General features: G+C 36.7%; 2 protein-coding genes across 2 annotated transcripts; one reads left to right on the top strand and one right to left on the bottom strand.

Annotated features, from left to right (window-relative positions):
- The first annotated feature begins 6,824 nt into the window (after window positions 1–6,824).
- Window positions 6,825–9,228, top strand: LOC131299625 (uncharacterized). Its single transcript, XM_058325208.1, has 2 exons — window positions 6,825–7,131; window positions 8,531–9,228. The coding sequence occupies exons 1-2, from the start codon at window positions 6,825–6,827 to the stop codon at window positions 9,226–9,228; spliced, it is 1,005 nt and encodes a 334-aa protein (XP_058181191.1).
- A 3,033-nt stretch (window positions 9,229–12,261) lies between these two features.
- Window positions 12,262–13,486, bottom strand: LOC131300561 (uncharacterized). The gene is made up of 2 exons (XM_058326465.1): window positions 13,250–13,486; window positions 12,262–12,622 (listed from the first exon to the last, which is right to left on the bottom strand). The coding sequence occupies exons 1-2, from the start codon at window positions 13,365–13,367 to the stop codon at window positions 12,351–12,353; spliced, it is 390 nt and encodes a 129-aa protein (XP_058182448.1). The 5' UTR covers window positions 13,368–13,486; the 3' UTR covers window positions 12,262–12,350.
- Window positions 13,487–18,482: the final 4,996 nt, after the last annotated feature.

The raw sequence follows: 18,482 nt of genomic DNA on the forward strand, positions 1-18,482 counted from the left end.
AGCAATAAACGAAAATTAAATCAAACCATAAGCTCCTGGGCCTCACCACCTGGATCCCTTAGAGATTGATTGCTCAAATTGCGATTGATTGCAGATAATAGTGGTTAATTGTGGTGGTCAACTTCACAAAATCCTAGAACAAAGTGAGTTCTTTGGGGATTTTCACTCTCGGATGCGGCTACTCACGGGAGGTTAAGGCTTTTGTAGAGGATTGATAGGTAATGATTTTTGTAGAGTTTGGGGGCGGATCATGGAGTGGAGAGATGTGTATTTCAGAGCTCTAAAGAACCCCTATTTATAAGGTTTCGAAGGACCGATCAAACAGACGAGATTAACCAATTGATATGGAAGTTTAGGGCTTCAAGACCTCTATGGTAAGTGTATTCGTAGCCCCGAAGTAATGGTTCGTGGCTGCTAGGGTTTGGGCGAACGGATTGAAAAGCTACTGAACATTCCAGAATCTGGAAAACATCGATCTACCGGCCGCTCAATGGATGTCTCAGCTGCTCAATGGATTTTGCGGCCGTGGAAACGATTTCCTAGCAAGAGATCGAATTTCGCGGGCTCGCTTCGGACACTCCGAAACTCAATTTTGCGTGTTCTTTAGACCATTGGAAAGCTTGTTAAGTTTACCTTTTAACCCAAGTGGTTTGGATCAAAAATATTTAGTACATCAAAAGATATGACGATTTTACCCTTAGTGGGTCAGAAAATGGATAGTTTTGGTAAAATTCTTATATCTCTCTCGTTTCAAATTGGTTTAAAGCTTATTATATATCAATAAAGAGGGTTTTGAAAGTACTACAAGACGGTGGAATCCAACCACAAATATAAGGAAATTTAATTTATGAAAAATGGGCTGAAAATAGACTTAATTTAAGATCGACGATGCTACCAAGGCTAAAACATGTGTCAACACATTTCTATCCATTCTAAGTGTCATTTGACACTCCTATCACCTGTTCCAAAATGTTCCTTAATCCCTTAAGAGTCCCACAAAGTTTCTAAGGCTTTCATGAAGTCAACCACATAGGCACATACCCTATTCATCATCGAGATGGTCCACAAGGTAGGACTTGAAATAATCGTTGAGCCAAATTGGGGTGTCTACATCCGGAAGTCCGGGATCAAACCCAAGAGAATATCATCATAACTTGGTCAGATTTTTATATGTAAGAATTCGCGACCTTAAAGCGGCTAACTTTTAGGTGTAGTTTGAAACGAAGAAAAAGTGCAAATGAAATGTGTTTTGAAAATAATTTAACTAAATGGCTAGGTCTAGGGGATTTCAACACCCATAACTCGAATCAATCAACTTTCTCCCGAATTACTCTGGTTGAGATACGCGTCAACGATCTCCCAACCCGGAAGATTTGACACTAAGCCCATTTACTAAAAAATGAGTCGAAACACCAAGAGAGTTTTAGTATTCATCTAGCAAATACAAGGGATGACATAGCTCTAAGTATCAGTGCATGGCAAGTAGGCTCGCTCTTACCTACGCATGATCAAAGAGGTTAACACCACCAAGATTTGATAGACAAACACAAACTACCTTGATTTTCCAACTAAACAAGAAGATTTATTGAGAGAAAAGCATGATTAATCCAAGTCATGGAGTGCTAATCACCCCATGACTAAGCCTAATTATCTACTCACTCATGCTAGAAATTGAATCAACAAAGCTAAATATGGAAAACATAATAGAATTCAAATTAAACTAGAGATTAAGATAGATCAAGATCATAGCTACAACTTTAATGAAGAGCAAAAGAACAAATAACAACTAACTAAGGAAGGAAAGTGCAAAATTAACTAAGAACAATAAAGAACAATAGCAAGACTAAGCAACAAGTAAAGGAAATCTAATCTAGATCTAAAAATGCAATGTAAAATCGTGTGTTTCCTACCTACTCTACCTATTCCATTCTATTGTGAGATAATGAGGTATTTATACAAGCTCCTTTTCGCGCACGAAATCTCTCAAAAATGCCCTAAGAATCTGCCACGAAACACCTCGGTATCGATACAAGAATGTATTGATACCGAACAACTTTGAATAATTTCCACTTTGGCCGCCGAAGCAAACGGGTATCAATACAGCAAAAGCTTGTATCCGTACCCAAAATTCTTGAGCCCACTGGAATCCTAATTACAAACGAGTATCGATACAACAAAATCTTGTATCGATACCCATTTGCTTTGATCTGAAACTCAGCTTTGGCCTCCGCCTTGGCTTCCCATGGTCTTGGCCACCCGACGGGTCTTCAACTCTTCGTTCTTGGGCCTCGATGGCTCCATTCTTGATCATCTTTGAGTCTTGGATGCCTCCGGCGCGTTTTAAGCTTTAAAACCTCCTTTATTAAGCTGTTTTCCTACAAAATGAAAATACCATACCCTACGTGCAATATCAAACAAAAAGCTAAATTAACTAAACATAAAGTGATAAAACTAAGGACTTAAGCACACCAAGAATATATATTATTTGGTGCTTATCATCTGGTCAGCATGCAGTGATTTGATCAGTACATGCTTGTTTCTTCCTGCGCATGTCACTCCAAAACAATGGCTTTCCAGTCTGTTTAAACTCCCACAGGAGTCTGTTTTCATCCTATACTAACTGTTTCAATAAGCGAGCATGCCATCTATCACATCCTGCAAATCTGTTACAGTTTTAATTCCCTTAAACTGTTCCCCCGCCCTAACTGGCTAAAATTTATTAATGAGAGAGAATCGCAAACGTTTTACAAAATGCCCGAGTAGAGACCGATCTCCGGATTGGGCGAGAGGGGTGCCTTAAAACCCTTCCTCTCTCATAACCTGACTCCCAAACCTCAGATATCAAAGTGACAACGGACCAGTCTACAAGCCTTTTCAAACCAAAACAACGTAGCACGCGTTTTAAGTTCGGTTCCTTGGGTGACAGACCTTGAAATCCAAGTGGCAACTCTAAATTGAGTGTTACGCCGCACTTTCTAAAAAGGGGCGCACCCACTTATCGCGATCAATTTTCAGGGCGTGTGCCCACAGTTAGCGATATCCAAGCCCTAGCGCTATGGTGGAAAACGCTAGTCTAAAGTACTAGAGCCAGGCAAGATGGCGCTGCTTGCATGGACATTATTGCCACACAAGCTAATGGGAAGCACTAATTTGGGTGACTCTATTCGGGTAGTGCCTTTTGAAGTGGCTCTACCGAGTAATTTTAAAAATAGTTTGAAAACCAGAGTATTCTGGCCAATTGTTCTAAAAAAGAGATTACTTCCATGAAAAACTCAAAAATGGACCGAGGTAAATCGCCTAACCAGATACAGAGCCGGTTAAAGAATGAATTGGGCAGGCTAATCTTCTCTCCGGCCCTTACTCAAATTTTCACTCTCTTGGTGGGTAAATTCAACTTTAGGCACGAATTTGAGTAAAAGTATCCACTACAACATGGAAGGCCTATTGCGAGGAAATATGGCGAGGAAAATAGATTTCGTCGCTCAAAGTATAAAATCTGCGAGGAAATTCAATTTTGTCGCTTTTTCTAGCAAGGAAATAGATTTTGTCGCCAAAAGTCTTTTCTAGAGAGGAAAAATAAATTCTCACCAAAAAGTTACATTTAGCGAGGAAATTATCGTTTACTCGCCAAAATGTAACCCTTTTGCGAGGAAATCTGTTTTCCTCACTAAATGTAACCTTTTGGCGAGATAATATTTCGTCACCTTTTTTAGGACTTAATAAAATTTTTATATGTAAGTCATTATTAATTATGTTCATGCATTTTTAATATCACGATGGTAAGGGATAATCAACTACATAGTTCAATATCATTAGCAAATCTATCAAAATAAAAAAGTGATAAACGGAAAAAAAATAGTTTCCTCGCCAATCGCATTGAATTGATGAAATAAAAAATAAGTTTCTCACAAATTATATGAATTCACTTTTCCCCAACTGAAATTAATTGTTAACAATGTTAGTATGTTCAAATTGTACTAAAATTTATTGTTTGAATACAAACTTTTTTAAGGACATGCTAAAAAAAGTTCATCCCATAGTTTTAAACCCAAAAAGGACTGGACATAGGGATTATAAGTTTGTGGATGAATTATATGCTTTTCGGAAAAAGAATGGGATATATGGATTGCTTTTCGTAGAGACAACTGATTATTAATTCATACAAAAAAATTTAATGAGAACATAAACAAAAGATAAAGTACTTAATATGTAAGGTTAACCCCATTTAAAAAGAAACATAACAAATTATTACTATTGTAATATTATAGTTAAGTCAAAACTGTTATGGACGCACATACACAGTAAGAATAGATTCACCCACCAAAAAAAAATGTCGTATTTGCAGAAATTTAATGTGCTCAAACTAATTTAGGCACTACAAAAGGTTACTAAACTTAGAGAGAATTAAAACTAAGTATAAAATAAATAAATTAAGAAATGTATAAAGATTTATTAAAGATATATAAGAAAATATTAAATTATAAAAAAATTCAATAAAAGTGAATAATATTAAAGATTTAAAAAATAAGTTTAAAGAAACACTACGAATGGACTAAAATTAGAGATAAATGTTTAAAGAACAAATTTAGAGAGGTGAAAGGATGTACAAAGGGTTTATATATAAAAAAAGGCAAAGGTTTTAACTGGAGAGGAAGTTGGTATGGTAGATGGAGTGAATGCCTTCACAGAGGAGGCCACGATTCGAATTCGTGCGGAAGCAAATGAGTTGGGGAATTATATTTGTTTTTAGTTTTAAAGAGTTTTAGCGAGGAAAAATTTCCTCGCCTAAACTATAATTGGCGAGAAAAAAATTCCTCGCCTATTTTGTAAACATTGCGTTAGTCTAGCGACGAAAAACTATAGCGAGGAAATTCCTCACTAATTGTGTAAGAATAGGCGAGGAAAAACTTTTTTTTCTCGCAAATACTTTTTGCGACAACCTTTAGGCGAGGAAATCAGCTATTTTGGCGAGGAAACTAAATCCTTGCTACAAGCCTTTCGTTTTGTAGTGATCATTAATGGTGAGATTGTAAATTTGAGAAGGTGAAATTAGCCTTGCAAAATTCGAATCTCCCTTTATTTGAGTAAAAATTTAAATAAATATGAATTTAGTATAGATTTGAGTTGATGAGTGGAATGGAATGGAATTTTTGAGGATTTTTACTCAAAATTTAAATTTATATTTGAGTAAAAAAGGGTAAGGTCCGGAGATGGGGAGTGATAAAAATAATTGTGTTTGGTTAGCATATTAGTTTAGTTTTTCAATCATTACCTTTTTTTCAATTATTGCCTTATTTCTCCAATTATTACTTTCTTGTCTTTCTCTATCTCTCTCCAATCATTACACATCTCTTCAATCATTACCCCATTTATCTCTACCAAAACTAAACTAAACTAAAATGCCAACCAAACAAAGCAAAATAGGAGAGAAGTCCAATCAAGTTGTGCAAAGACACAAAGAGAACGAGCGAGCAAGTGAGTCAGTAAATAATCCTGGAGGATTATTTTTCATTTTAACTAGTTTTGGGTCTCTTTTTTTTTTTTAAATTATTGGTTGTCTCGACAAGAGGAATTTAAAAAGTAAAAAATTATGTTCTAAACAAAACTTTTTCAAATAAAAACCAAAAAAAAAAAATCCAAAAATCAATTTGTTCTGGATAATTTTCATTTTTATTCAAAAAACTTAAGTTTTGATTCTTGAACATAATCAATTATCTCAAAAATATTAAAACAAAACTAACAAACACAAAAAAAAAAATCCTCAAAGATTATTTAATGAAAACAATGAGAGCAGCAAAAAGATATATTATGGGCCCGTTCGGACAAATAAGCCACAGTGGCTTATTTTTTGTCCTTATTCAAATTTTTTTCGTATCACTTGGCTTATTGTCATTTTTTTGGGAATTATTGCATCCTCACGACAAGAGGAATCTAAAAAGTAAAAAATTTTGACTGAAATCCAATTTTTTTTGAATAAAGACGAAAAAATTGGCTTATTGATTTACTTTCGTCTTTATTCAAAAAAAATTGGATTTCGGTCAAAATTTTTTACTTTTTAGATTCCTTTTGTCGTGAGGATGCAATAATCCCCAAAAAAATGACAATAAGCCAAGTGATACGAAAAAAATTTGAATAAGGATAAAAAATAAGTCATTTTGGCTTATTGAGTAGGAACTGTCTACAAACAAGACATTTTTTTATTTTTGGTCAAGCAGAAATAGACACAGAAGAGATTTACAGCAGCATAACTGAGGGGAAAAAAACTCTGGTGTGAGTGCGGACACATGATCCCATGTGCCTGACACTTGTCCGCCTTGGATGCACTCAATATTTTTTCCCTTGTATATCCCAAATTTGCAACTAGGATATAGAACTTCCGATCGATATTAAGGTGGAGTTCGCATTAAAAAAAAAATTTGAATTTAAGAGAACAATTCATTATGTTGTTACTGATTTTTTTCTTCAAAATTCAATTGTTTTCATCATCAAAGATATAAAATAAAATAAACCAAAAGTTGAAAAAAATATGAAAACAATACTGCACGAACATTATTTTGGCCTACCTGTACCTTCAAAAGCACTACTACGTACTTCTAGAGAACTCGGTCATCACCATTATCGATGTTTTGGGTAAGATCAAATTGTAGATAATTCATCGGACCCCAAGTTCCGAAACGCCTCGGTATTGTAATAAACCGCATGAATATTAACCCCACTTCGATCGATGCGGTGCCTCTATATATATATGTAGCTAGCTACCACATAGTATTAGTATAGTTTAACCAGAAACATTCTAGCATATATACTTGATTAAGAAATTCCAAATGGGCGGTAAAGGGGGAGGTGGCGGTGGCGGCAAGGGCGGTGGTGGGGGCGGAAAAGGCGGCAGCAGAAAAGGGGGTGGAGGGGGAGGTAGTGGGGCTGGGAGAATCGGTGGCAGCGGCGGCGGTGGTTCCAAGGGTGGTAGTGGCAGCGCATCCAAAGGAAGTGGAGGAGGTAGTGGTGGTGGTGGTGGTGGTATGATGAAGGCGCCCGGAGGGGGCGGGGAGTACATATCAAGGGGAGGTTTTGAGAGTAACCCACAGGGTTACTTCTCAGGGCTGCACGGTAGTACTCACACGGGTGGTACTGGTAGTGATTGTTGATTAAGTAGATATTGTACGCGTCAAGTATGGAATTTGGGTTGGGTAGATCATGTAACTGGTTTCTGGGATATATATATATATATATATATATATATATATATATATATAGAGAGAGAGAGAGAGAGAGAGAGAGAGAGAGAGAGAGAGAGAGAGAGAGAGAGAGAGGTTGTTTTAGTTGTATTGTACTAATTAGTTTGCTAAGTACGTAGGTCTTGGTTCATACAGGGCTTTGTTAATGGTTTTGGATTGTGGGGGTTTGCTTTCTTTTCTATTCTTTTTCTTCTTAACAGGAATTGTGGGTTTGCTAATGTGAAATTATTGTAATTTTTTGTGTTTTTTTGGAAGTGTTCGCCTTCATGATCGATTTCCATTGCTTAATTTTCTAGGGAAAAAATAGATTTTGTATAATAGAAGACAACCCCAACATATCTGTCAGGAATATTACTTTCAGTTCTACATAATTATTTGTTGAAAATTACTTACCACAAATCAAAAACTTAGGTTGGAGTACAAGCTAGGAATTAATATGTTTAGCCCATGAACAATTAATTATGAATGGTTTAGTATAAAAGTCAAAAACTAGTGTGTGTATATATATGTATATATTTTTTGTCGAAACAAATACTTCGTATATTGCATCAACCACTTGTGTACGTGGTATCGTAAATTGCAAAGCTGATGACGTAATAAAACACACACTCAGATTGAAATTATAGCAACTCTCTGCGGAGTAATATTCTGTTGTGTCAAAGGGTTTTTTTTTTGTTTTTTTGCTTTGCTTCAATTTTTATCTCAAAAGTTTGCATTAGTGTATTCGATCTTGTTTTCAAGTGTAATAAATCCGATGATCTAGAGGTGTAGTTCTGTTTCAGCTCATCTCTCAGTCGATTCGAAGTACATATATAGGATATTACTTTCTTTTAAACAGAAGTATATCATATATGAAGCTTTTTTTAATGTCAAAAAATAACACTAATAGAGATAGATTCTTGATCAAAACAGCACTCAGTATCTATCTCACACATTCTTACTTGCGAATATCCTAATTACTCAAGACAAAAAGGATTGAATGGTGGTTAAGGACATTACAGCGTAACCATGCTCCAAAAACACCTAATAATGTTCGCACACCCTTTTTATCTTTTTGTACTCCCTTTTTTTCCCCCTTATTTTTAACGGGAAATTACCACACAAAAAAAATATCCTTGTTATTACACTTTCCACATATAAAGGGAAATTGGACATTTCAGCTCCGTTTGTTTGGACGTAAAATATTTTTGGATTGAATATCTTACCGATTTTCCTCTGTTTGGATGATAGAAAGAGGAGGAGGAAAATATTTTTCAGGTAAAATATTTTGCATGAACTTCTCCAATTGATGTCAGGGTTGAGAATCAACTTCTCAAAGAGTTCTCTATGTGGAGTGAATGTTCCATTCGAAGCAATAACCTCTCTGGCTTGTACTATGGGCTGTAAAGTGGAAAACTTACCAATCAAATACCTTGGGTTACCTCTAGGCGCAAATCCAGGTAGAATCAAGACTTGGGATCCGGTTTTTGAGAGGACCGAGAAAGTGTTGAGTGTTTGGAGAACTCATTGCATCTCGACTGGGGGAAGGATTACTCTTATCAACTCCAACATTGCTAATGTGCCCATCTACTTTATGTCCTTGTTCAAAATGCCACTAGCTGTAGCGAGGAAACTGGAGAAGTTGCAGAGACAGTTTTTTTGGGGTGACACTCGTGACAAAAAGAAGATCCACCTGGTTAAATGGGATGAGATTACTAAGAAGAAATCTGATGGAGGTTTGGGGGTGAAAAAGATGTTGCAACAGAACATAGCACTTTTGGCTAAATGGTGGTGGAGATTTGGTAAAGATAAAGAGTCTCTTTGGGTGAAAGTCATTAGAGGAAAATACGGGTTGGATGCTAATTGTTGGTTGCCCTACGTTCATGGCTCAGGTCCAACCTCAAGAATATGGGCGGATATTTGTTCATTGGAGAATCCTTCATCTCATTTGGGCTACTCCATCCGAGAGGGCTTTAAAGTCCAAGTAAACTCAGGCAATGCAACTGTGTTTTGAGAACATGTCTGGTTGGGTGAGTTACCGTTGAAAGAAGAATATCCTAGGCTATTCTCCTTATCTACTCAAAAGGAGATGTTGATCAGCAACATGAGGGATGACGAGGCTGGGGGATCTTGGGACCTATCGTTCAGGAGAGAATTGTTTGGGCGAGAGAATCAAGAGATGGTCAACCTGAGACTTCGACTTCAACGTGTGTCGTTAAATCCAACAAAGCCTGACATGTTATTATGGCGGTGGACGGGGGATGGTAATTTCACAGTTAAATCAGCTTATGGGCAGTGGGAATTGCTTCATCATTCAAGCAGCGATTTACTGGGATCATTGTGGAAGAACTTAAGTCCTCCAAAGGTGGAAATTTTTGCTTGGTTGGCCGTCAAAGAAAAAGCAGTTACCAGGTCAGAACTTCTTTGTAGAAATGTGATAGATGAGTTTCACTTAGCTTTGTGTCCTCTTTGTTCTTTGCACCTTGAAACTCATCAGCACTTATTTCTTCATTGCCATTTTTCCTGGAGTGTTTGGTCAATAATCCTAGATTGGTGGAGCATCAAATGGGTTTGTCCAGTTTCGGTACCAGTTCTAGCTAGCTGGTGGTTTGCAAATGGATTTACTAGGTTAGAGAAACACATTTGGGAGGCTTGTTTCTATGCAACGTTATGGTCCATATGGTTGGTAAGGAATGACTACATTTTCAACAACTCAACAAAACAAGCTTGGGAAGTGGGAGAGGTAGTTAAAACTTGGGTTGCGATGTGGATGAAGGCAAAATCTGATATCAAGGTCTACACCGTAGAGGAGTTCAAGGTTTTTTTAGATGGTATCCGAAAACTGAGATTGTAAGGATCGTAGTTTTTTGGTGTGCCATTCAACTATTTGTTGGATGCGTGTGTATGTATTAGTGTATCTTTTGGTGTATCAAAGCTCTTGTGAGTTTTGAGTCTTCCCTCGATGTACCCCCTTCGAGTAATATAAAAATGTTTCGTTTACCGAGCAAAAAAAAATATATATTTTGCATGAAAGGGGTGAAAATGTTTTACGCTCTTTTTTCTCGGTAAGTTGTTTTTGCTTTTGGTGCCCGATGGTCTTGCTCCACGTATTCCATCCCCTTCTCAAAACAGGTGTACCCATCCCCTTCTCCCATATGTGATTTGATCAAAATAAATGACTAGTTCAAAAAAGTCCATGAGTAGCGCTGCAAATTAGATTTCTTCAAGGACCATATATGTCTCTCTTCATTTAATTTTTTTTTCATATTTCCATTGTTAACATTACGGTTGTGTTTCAATCTCTGTGCTTGGGCGCTTCTATACGTGTGCAATCCCAACAAGAAGGAAAGTTATTCTTCCCTACCTTTGAGGAATTTTTCAATGCCGCAAGGGTACCATGTGGTGCCGCTCGACATATCCGGACCGTCCAAAAGTTTTTTTACACAGGTATTATTGGTGCAATATTTGCAGAACCATTTGAGTGGAAAATCATTTTGACAACCGAACGACGGAAAACCATTGTTTTGAAAAATATTTTTCATGTGCCAACCAAACACCGGAAAATAAAAGTTGAAAGTTTGTTTTCTGGGAAAATATTTTACATCAAAACAAACGGAGCCTTCATGTGAATAAAAAGAAGAAAAGGAGTAAAAAATCATTTTCCTAAATCTTAAACTATTCTACCGTTACTTTTAACTAGAATTTTAACAAGAATGCTACGTGTAAAATGGTTGTGTAACAAGTTGTGGCACAATTTCGCATCTCAACCGTCCAAAAATATTTTTTATAGCTCATATTTTAAATAAACTCTTCTTAGGGAAGAGATTATTGCGGGAAGAGTTCGAGTGAATCAGGATTATTAATTATAACAATAGACGGTAAGCAATTAGTTGTGGTCCCTCTTGCGGTCCTCTCGTTATGCACATAGCATTTTTGGAATTTTAAAGATCAAAACTCCGGTTTCACAGGAACACTTGCAAATATGGTTCAAAGTCTCCTAATCAGTGACACGCGTCAACCCCCTCCGCCATGAGAAATTTTTGGGTGCTGGATGTGTATCACGTGTGCCGCTCGGTGCATCTGGACCGTCCATTTCGGTTTTGGACGGTTCGGATTTGGAGAGGGAAAGAGGAGAGAGAGTAGTGCATGGGTGAGAGGAGAGAGAGAGAGTTTTTATTTGGACCGTTCAACACACTTTTGGACGGCCCGAATGGACTGCTCGGACACCACGTGGGCATGCCGACGTGGTACCCAAAAATTTCTCCTACGCCACTTAATTATTTTGCACCTACTAAAACATATAGCAGAAACACGTTCTCATTTTCCGATCAATAGATGAATTGGAGATTATCCTTTCAAACAGATCTCTTAATGACACAATTAAGTAGATTTTTTCACACATCAAAGGATAATGTGGTAAGTTACATAATAAATGTTGTGAATTCTTGGGTGAATAAACTTGGGGAATTCTGAGGCAATCGAAAGGGCCCTCGTTGGTTAATTGTATTTGGACAATTAATGCTGCTCAAAGGCCAGCAATTTTATTTGGTTTATTACACATGTGATGAGTTAATTCATTCCAGAAATCATGGCAGCAGTTTCAGAATTCATTCCTGGTGAGCATTTCAATGGTCACCCTTTAGTTACAAATGGAACAATCCCGTTTTCAGAATTCTTCATTAGTTCACGAATTCCTCGTAGCTACAATCCTAAACTGTTCTTGTGTGAAAGAGAGGCAGACGAAAGTCAGTTTACCAAGACGGTCTTTCAACTGTTTTAGTTTGGGAGACAAACGTCAGTCAACCTCCAACACCAGCCGGTGAGGCGGTAAATCTGTTTTAAGAAGACTGTATACAGAACTCTGTTTGAATTCTGTTATCTTAATTCATTGTAATTTGTTATTCGTTTCTAATCTCGATGAAGTTGAATATATTCTTGTTTTGCCGATTATATTTTTCCTAACATTAAAAACAACAGATAGGAGCGAAGATTGTAATAGAGGACTGCGAAAGTCATTTCCTTCATCGTAGACCAAAACACCCATTCAAAACATCGATCCAACCTCTAGTTTTAAATAAAAAGAAATGACATAGGAAAAGAAGGTAGATATTTGGAATTTTGATTCAAACTCCATCATTAATTCTGCAGATGAACAACAAAGGAAACAAGGAATATGCAAAGGGAGCCAGAGAGAAAGACAAGCCCAAAAGCACCAGTAACCAACCCAAAAAGCTCCAAGGACTCAAAAACCATTGCATGACGCTTGTGTTTGTTATTATAATCATAACCAACTGATTTGTAGTTCCACCCGTTTTCGTTTTCCAACCACTCTCTCTTCCTGATCACCTCTCTTATTCTTTCTCTCAGAACACTCATGTTTGAATCCACCATATTCGCTGGAGAGTTTCCTGTAATTTAAAGAAAAAAAGAAATTAAAACTGAAGGAGATCATATTCTTCAAAAACATGCTAACACCTCTTTGGCCCAAAGGCATTAGGTGATGCACTTAAGTGCTAGGAGAAAGTAGGTTATGAATTCCAATTCTTCATCCAAGCGATTAATCTAACTGTTCTAGCAATACCGACTTTTTCAATCGAAAAAAAAAACAATTCAAAACACATGCTTTCATGCTAATTATTGAAATTAGTGATAAAAAAAACTATGTATTGAGTTGAAAACTTCTTTATCAATTTGATACGATGATGGGTTTGTGAGAAATCAAGGGAAAAGAGGACTAAATTTCCTAAACTTTTCATACCTATTATTTTTATTTACAAGAAAAAACTTGTTTGGAGAAGTTTTGGGAAATCAATCTTTCGAAACCATCGATGGTTTTTGTAAACAGTTTTCGTACGGTACAAAAAACCATATATATATGAATTCAATATTAGTTTTTCGTTAGTAAAAAGAGACGAAATCAAACAAACGCAAGAGTAAACTAATTATTAGTGATTTTTTTGGTAAACAAATTAAACTAATTAGTAGTGATTATGAAAGAAAAGATGATGATCAGAAGGGAATTGGGAAGTAGGTACCTTGATTGTGGAAGCTTTGGGATCTGACTGGGGGACATTTTTTCCGGACCTTTAGCTTGCAATGAGATACTAGTAGCTTGTTTTGGCTGCAGAAACAAGGAGGAGGAGAAGTTGTCATTGTTTCTCTATATATTTTGATTGAATTGTATCATCTCTACCCTAATTGTCCCTGTTCAATGTAATATATTCTCATAGCTAGTCTAACCAAGTAGTGTTTGAAAGAGTCAATCCTTGTAGCCCCATACATATCCATACATAGGTACATATATATTTATATTTATATATGATGTACACCAAACTTCTTGTACGATATGTACTTTAGGTATATATGTATACCTACAAGGCTACAATACATTAATTTCTAAATGTGATGGCATAGATCATAGGATCGATTGATACACATTTCAAAGTACGATATGTACTCCTTTGAATTGATTAAAAATTATAACACCTACATAGAAATTCTTAGCATTGACAAAACAAAACAAAAAATCATAATTGCATGACTAATTAAAGTGTCGCATCAATGTTCTATATAATTGTATATGTTGATGTGTCGCATCATTTTTTTTTTGCCAAAAGTTGAGAGGTAGTATTTATTAAAAGATCTACATGGCGGAAGATTAGGAGCCCACAGATCGGACACTCTAACAGAAAGAGCGTATAAGCGTATAAATGTGTCGCCCTACAGAATGACAAGAAACCCCCCAAAGAGAGGACATTATTAAAATAAATAACAAAATAAAAGAAGCACTGCCGAAACATCCCTCGCCACTCTTTCGCAACCACCTTGATAGACTCATAATCACCACCTCTGCTTCACAAAATAGAAACACATCGTTGGGAGATGGTTGTCCAGCAAACGCAGTAGACGGCATCAGGTCACATATCTGAGAAGATGGATGCTGAGAACAATGGTAGACAACTTACCCGCAACCACTAAAACCGAAACTCTGAAACATCACCGGAAAACGATCTAGCTGAAAAGATCCAACATGAATGTATAATATTAATAGAAGGTATAGGGACACCACGTGTCGGTGTCACAGGAACACTTAATAATTATTTGTTGTATATAGGCATGTTAGATGACATGTATATCAAACTCATAATAAAAAGACAAATCAAATAGTACTATTGTTTTTAGTACCCAAATAAAATCACAAATAACACTAATTGAGATTGCTACATATTTTTCCCTGAAAGTTTCTCTGTGACATGTCGCCACCCACCGACTAATGTAGCAACAAAATACAAGGATCAAATTAAATGATACTACTAGTTTTGTTTTATAGTACTAGCTAGTATAGTAATATAGAATTTAAGAGCAGATGCAAGCAGACGTGAGTCCCACTTAAACTCTAATAAACAAAACTTAATTACTAATTAAGTTGTGTTGGTGGCAGATGGTTAATTAGGAATTGGAACATGCAAGCGCACTTTCACAGAGAGAGATATGAACCACTTTAATTTGGGATATGTGTCATGTAAACCTAATCATTGTAGCATTTTTGTATATTATATTCAGGGAATTAATTTCCGCCACGTAATAAAGTAGGAATTGAATTCCTGTCTTACGGGAAAGGTGACAGCACTTCATCACCATAAAACAAACACACCAAATTATGCAAAAGAAAAAATAGGAAAAAAAATCCCGACCTGCAGGGGAAGAGATCAAGGGAAATAAAAGATCGGATCAGACCTGTACGTTCAAACAAAAATTAAGTTGATCGGACATTGACTAACACCTGATCGGATATAATTATGTAGCATTTTATCTCCAAAAGCTACGATAGACAATATCGTATCAATCATGTACTTTTTCATGACTTGTGCAATGTCAATTAGTCATGGGAAACGAAACAAGTGTCACTATTTACCTAATGCAATTTTGAGTAACTTTTGTTTAATTATAGGTTTTTTTTTTTTTTTCAAAAGTGAGAAGATCATTGTATTGATAAACATCCAGCAACACTTACAAAACGGAGATCATTAGAGCATTCGCACCAGTATCTTTAAATTTTGGACCAAATTAGAGAGCAAAAAGTCATTTTATTACTTTAACTACTCACTTTTAAAATGTCTACTGCCTCAGACTCTCTATATTAAAATTATCCCATTAAAAATATTATTTTTTATTCTAAAAAAAAATACCAAACCAAACACCTCTCTCTCTAACTTTACCAAACACGGCACATCAGCCCAAACTGTGATAACCCGAATTTTTACATTGCCTAAAAAATAATACATCTCCAATAATTACAAGTCCTTAAGATAAATATACATGGTGGGCCTAAAAACCTCCAGAACGTTACAGATTTCTAAAGCTAAATCTTTCAAATACTCCAACTCAGGTCCTCACTAATTTGCTCTGCACCTGAAAAATATAAAAAAGCCCGGGTAGTATATGCAATACAAGGACAATCACATGGCTAGCAATAAGAATATGCTCAATAAACGAGAATAACAAATCAAGTAGGATCATTCTAAACGTTTTTCATTTGTTGCCTCATACCCGGCTCATCTCGATAACATGACAAGCACCACCAAGGTCAAACTCTGTATTGGGCACATGGGCCCCATAAATATTCTGGACTCCCCGTGGAGCAGTCCATCGTACATCTTTCATAACTCTGTGACCCGATGGGCTTAAACATGTACCAATCTGTTCCATGGCTTTCAGCCAAATACTTTCTGTGTCACGGTTCAAAAAGTGACAATAATCGAGTCAATAAGCTGAGACATCAAATGAGTACAAATATGAGAGAATCAAATAACACTCTTTGCAAAGAGATTTAGCTAGGAATGTATTGCACACTACCCGGTACCTCAAATAGTGATCACTAGTTGTGGGGTTTCTATTGTCACAAATAATGTCCAGAATTCCCATCTCAAACTGATGCAACATGACCATTTACTTCATCAAACAGCCACTGGCATCACCTTTCTCCATGAAAACCCCACATAGAATTGAACCTAGTTTGTCTCCTACTAGAACCTGGCCTTCTCTTTTACGAATATGTCAAAATAGTAAAAAGCTACAAGTCTAAAATGACTACAAATAGTTGATGACCAACAATACTAGCTTATAAAGCTATTCATGTATGAACTACTAGGGACATGTGTCCCACCGCCTCACCTTTTGCACAAAACCTTGACATCTCAATAGCCACATGTCTTCTTCCTCCAAGCATGACACTAGTTTTCCTTTTTCTTTTCTTTTTTTTTTCAAACGGCAAATACACCTCAAATTTCAAAGTAATACTCTCTTCTTCTTTTTTAAATCTAAAAATAATGATAATTTTAACCACCAAAATATGGGTCGTTACACAAACCAAACATGGCACCGAACCAAACCCTTCTTTTTGCTCTGTCCAAACCAAACACAGCAGCGATTGAGAAACGTGAAGCTGGATCGAGACTCGATCGTCCCTAGGATGGATCGGCCGTTCAAGACAGGCATCGTGTTTGTCGGCGACGGCGGCAACGAGGACATGGCTGAGACATCTGCCTAACAAAGATAGAGAGTTGGCAGCACCGGAACCAGCCGATTCAAGTGGAGGACGATGTTGAACTGGGGACGTCGAAGCACTTCAAGTGCCTCTTCTACATCGATCTGGGCGCGAGAGGAACCAATGCGAGGGAATAGTTCCTCGTGTGTTTCAACGAGGAACTGTTCAACCAGCTACTCCAGGAGCTATTTCCATGAGACTGGTAACGATGAGTTTTTGAGGTTTTTTTAGAATTGGCTCTCTACTTTAACTTGGAAGAGGGAGTAGAGAGGGAGAGATGTGAATGCTCTTACAAAGAACTTGGACAAAACCAAACTAATCGTCTAACAAATAAAAATGAGTAAAGCACAAGGCAATCTATATCTTTCATCATAACTCAAGCATGGTCTAACGCAACAGCGACACTTTTAAATTATCTAATATCTAATTAGGAGTCTCAAACGAAAAAAAGTGCAAAGTTAAGGATAAATACACTAAATATCCAGATGATCAGATGCACTCCAACCAAGGTTGAACACACCAATGAACTCCCAACAACTACAGATCGGTCAATCCGCCACGAGTTGTCCCGCCAAAGACATCATGTAGAGATAGAATACTGAAGCACATATATCATTGTGAAGCAACCTCAATTGAGAAAACCCGATCCGTAAACAAAATTCGTCCAAAGATGAAACTAACAACTCTTGTAAAACGAGAGACAAAACTCTCACAGATCATACGACAAATCGTTAATCTGGAGAGACGAAAGAAAAAAAAGAAAAAGCAAAGAAAATGAGTCAAAATAGTACCATGATATTCTCCTTCCACCGCCGCACATGAGTATGGAACCCACGGGGAGAGGGGAAGGGAGAAGAGGAGTTGTGGTTTCATTATTGGTAGGCAGACCAAAATGGCGTGTAACAATAATAGCCAAATGAATTACTATGATTAGGCACTCATTTGGTTATGATTAGGCACTCATTTAGGTTATTACACCTGTTGGCTACTTACAATCAAGCAACCAACTTACTCCTTTAACAACTTTTTTGTATCGAAAAAGCTATGGAAATCGATCAAATGAAAATCGATTGTGGACCGACCGTCACATTAGCGCCCACTACGGATTCCGCGCGGATGAGTCTATTCAATAATTTTTTTAAAAACCCCGTGAGCCCGATAAAAAATTAGCTCAATCCTATACGTATAAGTGTTTTGCTCCAATCTTTCAATTTTTCATTCAGATTACAGATCCGTACGGGACCCTAGTGAACCCCGCGTGACGATCAGTGCACCTTGGTCGATGTCCATAGCAGGACTGCGAGTAATTAAATGAAAGTACCAAAAGGAATTAATTGAAAGTATATCATACAGGTGATGATAGAGTGGGGTACTCCACTCGACAATCCATATATATAAATACAAAAAAAACTAGTACTACGTATCTACGAAAGAGGAATTTATAAACTGAAATGAAAGATTACAGAGTTTGCCTTAGCCGCATGTTAGAAATGGAAGCACGATACCTTAATCAAGATACACCTATTTTTATTCCATGTACATATCTAAGGAAATAACACCATAAAATCCCAAGAAACACTGCTAAAAATTAGTGCTTTGAAAGGTAACTAGAAATTATGCTATTGATAACTTGTAAATTTTCTCTGCGTGTAATTAAAAAACTTGCAAACATGTATATAAAACAAACTCTAGGCACTAATAATACGACCAGATGATCCATC

The sequence above is a fragment of the Rhododendron vialii genome, chromosome 9a (genome assembly GCF_030253575.1).
Source record: "Rhododendron vialii isolate Sample 1 chromosome 9a, ASM3025357v1".
In the NCBI taxonomy this organism is placed as follows: Eukaryota; Viridiplantae; Streptophyta; class Magnoliopsida; order Ericales; family Ericaceae; genus Rhododendron; species Rhododendron vialii.

Bases quoted from the DNA above. Each gene is read 5' to 3' on its own strand.
- LOC131299625 (XM_058325208.1), top strand. From the start codon at position 6,825: ATGGGCGGTAAAGGGGGAGGTGGCGGTGGCGGCAAGGGCGGTGGTGGG. The intron at 7,132-8,530 runs GTAGTGATTGTT...AATTGATGTCAG, and splicing joins TACTCACACGGGTGGTACTG to GGTTGAGAATCAACTTCTCA.
- LOC131300561 (XM_058326465.1), bottom strand. From the start codon at position 13,367: ATGACAACTTCTCCTCCTCCTTGTTTCTGCAGCCAAAACAAGCTACTA. The intron at 12,623-13,249 runs GTACCTACTTCC...TTTAAATTACAG, and splicing joins CCAAAGCTTCCACAATCAAG to GAAACTCTCCAGCGAATATG.